Source organism: Mus pahari, chromosome 2, assembly GCF_900095145.1.
Source record: "Mus pahari chromosome 2, PAHARI_EIJ_v1.1, whole genome shotgun sequence".
Lineage (NCBI taxonomy): Eukaryota > Metazoa > Chordata > Mammalia > Rodentia > Muridae > Mus > Mus pahari.
In genome coordinates, this window is record NC_034591.1 from 16,390,658 (window position 1) to 16,397,028 (window position 6,371).

A 6,371-nucleotide genomic window follows, 5' to 3' on the forward strand; every position below is an offset into this window, starting at 1 on the left:
GGGTCTGGGGGGGTGGGTTGGGGGGAAGGGGAAGGACAGAGAGGGAAGAAGGAGGTGGCCATGAGGCAGAATGGACCATGAGCACATGGCCAAGGGAAGCTCACCCTGAGGATACACAAGGAACAGGGAAGCCCAGTGACACAGACTGCAATTAGCACATGACCTATTGCTGGGATGTAGGTTAGACTCCCTCAGAACCCACTCAGCACAGTGCCAGCATCTTGTAAATTAAATACCAGGTTTCTGTGTCTTTTATGTGGGAGTTGTACAGGATCAAGTGGAGCAGAAACCCCATGTAAAATGACCATAACAAGATTCCTAAATGTCCATAACAAAAACCAATAGTACCGGTCTGGGACCGAGTATTGAGCACACTTCATGGTACACTACCCACATTCGGATCTCAGCGGCACCCTCTGCCCCGCACTTTATCAGGTTCCCTGCGGGTGCTTTCCCAGGACACACCCAGAGCTGCACATTTGCCTGGAAGGCCAGTTACCTCTCCTTCAGAGTCTCCAGGAAGGAGTAAGCAGTGACGAAGCTGGAGGCAGAAGTCACGTGACAGTCCAGTAAAAATCATGAAATACCAACTAGACAACAAAGTGGGAGACAATTAATTCATGCACTCTAGAAGGACCATGGGACACAGAGAGAGCCTTATAGTGTGGGGGTCATTTAAATCGGAGGGAAATGAGGATAAAGACAGAGAATCGGATTTTACTAGCATTGTGAATACTGAGCTAAGGGTCCTGGGGAGGACATTCGGTGGCTTGCCTGAGATAGCTCAAAACCTCTAGGCTTTCAGACACTGTTCTTGTTTCTCTCTTCTACTGCACTTGATTACAGTTGATCCCTAGATAGCAGGGACAAAGCAGGAGCAGAGATTGTGATGTTGTCTGTGTAAACTGTTACATGGTAGGGGTTTTGTTTTGTTTTGTTTTGTTTTGTTTTTTGTTCTTTTTTTCTGCTCTCAAGGACAAATCAGCACATACAGATTAGGGAACACATAGACATTCACTCAAATGTAACCGCTCAGAACACAGGAAAGTATTCAAGAGGTATTTAGACAATAGGCATGTGGGGGCCTTGGGACACATTCCCAGGGATTAATTATAGCCCCGGTTCCCATGGTGATTATACATTCAGCTCACGGCCAGCTGCCCACTCAGTACAACCTCCATGAAGAGGCAAGAGACAAAGGGACTAGAGCTGGAACACGCCAGTGTGTCTAGACTGCACAAAGGCTGCCAGCCTCACAGCCTGACACGGGGACACCTCCCATAGCACACTAACCGTTCCCCGTCACCAGGGGGCCACCGAGAAGTGGATGGATCAGGAAGGCTTTATGAGCCATGCAGAGATTTTTTGCTCCAATTCATTTGCCATTCCCTTTATTACCTTATTAGTTATGGCCAGATGAGCAACTCTCAATTTCTCTTCCTATTTCAGTTTGCCCAAGAAGCTCTGTGACCAATGTTAACCCCCACCTCTGTATCTGTGTCTCTGTCTCTATCTCTGTCTCTGTCTCTCTCTCTCTCTCTCTCTCTCTCTCTCTCACACACACACACACACACACACTTGTGCATTTGAAACGGTGACTGTAATGCATAATGACCAGTATAGAGAGAAAGCAATATTCTCTCTCCTTTTTCCTTCCCAGAAAAAAGAGATTTGGGAGAAATGTAACTAACCTCTTTTTTTTTTTAATTAGTTAAAGTTTTGGGGTGGCTATAATTACAGGCTCACCTGCAGTTGTAACTAATTTTATGCATTTTAAGAATCTAGGCTGCCCCAATGGTAACGTCACATATAACTATAATACTGTATCATAATCAACAAATTGACAATAATATACTACACAGTTATTTTCATGTTTCACTAGTTTTCTATGGATTTGTTTGAATGTATTTAGTGACACACAGGGTTTTTTCTCTCCAGGTTGGTGTGTGTATGTATGTGGATGTGTGTGTGTGTTTGTGTGTGCACATGTGTCTGTGGCAGTAAGAGGCCTAGGTATCTTCTATTGCTCTTAACCTTGTGTTTTGAGACACGGTCTCTCATGAGACCTGGAGCTCATCATTCTGTCTAGAGCCCCAGGGATGGACCTGTCTCTGTGCCCCAGTGCTGTGGTTACAAGTCTGTCCCATGGGCATCAGGGATCCAAACACAGAGCACTCTGCTGCTGCAGCAAGCACCTTACCCCCTGAGCTATCTCACACCCATGTAGAGTCATGTCACCACTACTTCAGTTACGATGGAGAACAGTTTCACTGCCCCAAGGACTTCTCCTTGAAAGTCTACTTATCTTCCCATTCCAACCACTGGAAACTACCAACCTGTTCATAATTTGTTATCTCAAAATATTATGTAAGTAGAATCACATCGTGTAGGCCCTGTTCAAATGACATAATTCCCTTGAAATATATTCAAGACATTTATCAAAAATGAAATGATACTTTCATTTTTGGTGCTGAACATGTATTGATTAGTCCATCATATGCATATATCCCATGCTGTTTAACTATTTACCTATTGAGAGGCATTTGAGTTGTTTCCAGTTTGGGCTTTTATGAATCAAACTGCTGTGGATACTCTAGTAGATATTTTTCTGTTATCATAAGCTTTCACCTCCCTGAAACACTGCCTCAGAGTATATTGGCAGGGTTGTAATGTAAGTATCTACACCAGTCTGGAATACAGACATGCCCTTAGCACACACCTTTAATCCCAATCAATGAAAGTCAAGTTAGTTTGTAGGAAGAAGCACCCAGGTTTAAAACTGATGTCTAATTGAGTGGCAGACAAAGTGACAAATCTGAGAAAGATTTGACAAAATAGGATACGCCAAGCTCTCACGAGAAGAGAGAGAGGAAAGGGAAGCTTCTTAGGAGAGCAGTGCAGACAGGAGGCAGTTTTCCCAGGACAGTGGTACAGAGACAGGTTGTAGAGAGAGAACAGGCTAGACACAGGTAAAGACAGAGTGAGCCAGAGGATGAGAAGGAGCCAGAAGATAGAACAGATTGCCAAAGTTAGTATGAGACTAAGCAGAGAAATTCATTGAGAAGCTGAGAGAAGCCAGATTGAATCAGCATGGAGAGGAGTTTGAGCCAGAACAGCTGAGTTGAACCAGCCAGAGCTCAGAATGAACTAGAAAGGATGCACTTATTCCGCAGTAAGTCTCAGAGGCGGAAAACACTCTAGGTCTATGTTAGATTGTATGGAGGCTGGAAGCTTCCAGGACTAGGCCTAGGTTGGCCGACTGAAGCAGTAGGCCTCACAGATGACAATTACCTCAGACAAATAAGCTACAATGTATAGGAAGGAGAGAAGCAACTCCGGTAACTTGGCTATGACCTCCTCATGCAGGCTGTGGCAAATGTGTCACATTCATTCCTCTCCCCCAAACCAGTAAACAAATGTAATTAAAAAATAGGGCACATTCTAGGTCCCAAAGGATATCCAAACTGTTAAAAAAAAAAAATCCAAAGAGCTCACTGAAACTCAGCAGACTACAGGGTGATGGCAGCAGACAGGCACAGCAAGAGAAACCACAGAAGCTGGAGAAGCACATAAGAGACTAAGCATAAAGCATATAGCTCGAGGTGATAGCGGGGTGGGGTGGGGGTAGGGGGTGTGTGGGAGTGGAGTGGGGTGAGTGTGGGTGGTTACCAATTCAAGGTGATGGCTGGGGGTGGGGGGTGCTACAGCATAGCCCAAGGAAACCCACAGCTTGAAAAACTAAAAATGAACAAATTCCTTGATGTTTGTAACCTGCCAAAATTAGAAGCTGGGGGGAAGGGTGGCGGGGAGGGGGTTGTCTAAACAATTTAAGTACATCCACTAAGAGCAACAAGGTCATAGCAGTAATAGCCCTTTAACAAAGAAAAGCTCAACTGCTGAATTCTACCAGCTTCTTAGAAGAGAGGTGAAGTTATTGTCAATAAAACACAGCGCGAAAAGGAACATTGTCAGACTCCCTACAGAAGCATTATCCTGATGCCAAACTTGCTAAGGACAAAACAACAACAAAAATGAGAGAAAAACCCTCAAGAAACATAGATACAAAGTTTCCAAGAAGATCCTGGCAAATTGGGGTACCATGACTAAATTGGTGTCATCCCATGGATACAAGGATGGCTTAAATCAGTAAACATATACCATGTAAAGGCAATAGGATGGAAACCACACAACCATGTCAATAGATGCAGAAATCCCTTCACAATTTGGAGAAACTAGGAACAGAATAAAAACTAGAGCTAACATTATACTAAACAGAGAAAAACTGAAAGCATTTCCCTTAAAATCAGAAATGGGGGCAGGGCCATGGCTCCGTAATGAACTTATTTACTGTACAAATGTGAGGACCAGAGTTCAAATTCCTAGAACCCAAGTACATAGTGGTGAGCTTGGAGGGTGGGCAGGGAATCCTCAGAGCAAGCTGGCTGGATAGACTAGCCCTATCAGTGAGCTCAAGTTTGAGTGAGAGACTGACTCCATGAACAAGGTAAGAGAGTGGTCAAGGATAACTCCCGAAGTCAGCTTGGGACCTTCTCATGTAACATCGCGCGCACGCACATACACACAAAACACACGCATGCACGGGTGGCCCTTCCCACCAAAAATATGCAAAACACATACGTATACACAAAAATGGAAAAAGATTTTAAAATAAAAGTACAAATGACCAACAAATATTTGAACAAAAAAAAATGCTCACTACCCACGGCTTTCAGAGAAATGCAAATTCAAACTATGTTGAAATTCCATCTGTTCTAGGGTTTTTGTTTTTGTTTTTGTTTTTGTTTTTTGCTGTCACCGTGATAAAATAACCTGCAGTTCCAGAGGGTTTCCATCCATCCGTGATGGGGAAGGCAGGGCGGCAGGAACAGGCGCTATCACGCTGCATCACAGCTCAGAAGCAGGGAGATCGGGAAGTGGGACCAGGCTGTGAAACCTCCAGGGTCTGTGCCCAAGGACCAAGGACGCACTTCTACTGTAAGGCTCTAGTGCCTAAAGGTTCCACAGCCTTCGCCAACAGCGCCGCCAGCTGGAGGGCAGTTGTCTAAACTTCAACCCTTAGAATGGCTACCGATAAAATAGCAAGAGGGCGCGTGTGGAAGTCAGAGGCAGGAACCAAAGGTGACATGGAGTTTCTGGTTTGGACGTGTGACTGGCTGTCACCATTACAGCTACAAACTGACACTGAGGCGCCCAAGGGATTTTCCTGTCTAGTTGTTCAGTGGTGAATAGTTAAAAGAAGAGCCTGGATGGGAAAAGGATACTTGAACGATAATGTAAAGTAGGCATTAGGCAACAGAGGTCAAGCTAGGCAGAACTCCAACTTCTAGAGTTACAGCGCACACTGTTTTTGTTTGTTTGTTTTTCGAGACAGGGTTTCTCTGTATAGCCCTGGCTGTCCTGGAACTCACTTTAAAGACCAGGCTGGCCTCGAACTCAGAAATCCGCCTGCCTCTGCCTCCCGAGTGCTGGGATTAAAGGCGTGCGCCACCACGCCCGGTTCACAGCGCACACTCTTTAGTGTTAAACAGCCTGTTAGGCAGCCAGTACCTCAGTTCCCACTGTAAAATTAGCCTAGTAATAGTCTCTTCCTCACAGAAAAGAGCTTGGATCCCGTACTGGATCTCTCTGAACTCCAACCGCTTGGGGATACATATTCCTTTCACTTTGTCCCTTGTGTGCCTTGCACACCATTTCTACAGACCTCCTGACTATTTGGAGCGAACTGGGGAGAGAGTCAAGGGGTGAAGAGATTGGGGGTTCTAAGCCCGGACACAGAATCAAAGGAATTTCACAGGCTGCAATTCCGGTTGCCGCCACAGGGTGGGGCCAGCCTCCGGTTCTGGGGCCTGGAGTCCTGACCCGGAAGTACTTCTCCACCTTCTCCACGGCAGAGATGGCGGCGGCCGCTCTCTCCCGGACGCTGTTGCCAGAGGCCCGACGGCGCCTGTGGGGATTTACACGAAGGCTTCCGCTTCGCGGCGCCGCTGCTCAGGTGAGCCTCGCTCCGCCGTGCCCCGGCGGCTCCCGGTGTGCTTTGGGCCGTTCCTCCGGATCCGCTACCCCGGGGCGCGGCGGCTGCTCCCCCTCCACACGACCTGCGGGAGGTAGGGAAAGGAACCGTGGACCCCCAACCCAGACAGCGTCATCCTCAGCCCATGACCCCCAACCCAGGCAGCGCCATCCTCAGCCCATGACCCCCAACCCAGGCAGTGTCATCCTCAGCCCATGACCCCCAACCCAGGCAGTGCCGTCCTCAGCCCATGACCCCCAACCCAGGCAGCGTCATCCTCAGCCGATGACCCCCAACCCAGGCAGTGCCGTCCTCAGCCCATGACCCCCAACCCAGGCAG

The 6,371-nt window shown here is 47.1% G+C and overlaps 1 protein-coding gene across 1 annotated transcript in view; it reads left to right on the plus strand.

Moving 5' to 3' along the window:
• Positions 1-5,890: 5,890 nt before the first annotated feature.
• The window catches only part of Pmpcb (peptidase, mitochondrial processing beta subunit), a 17,323-nt gene continuing 16,842 nt past the window's right edge, over positions 5,891-6,371 (plus strand). The window contains exon 1 of the mRNA XM_021190580.1: positions 5,891-6,013. Within this exon, the coding sequence (XP_021046239.1) occupies positions 5,915-6,013 (99 nt within the window). The 5' untranslated portion in view covers positions 5,891-5,914. The remainder of the gene's footprint in view (positions 6,014-6,371) is intronic.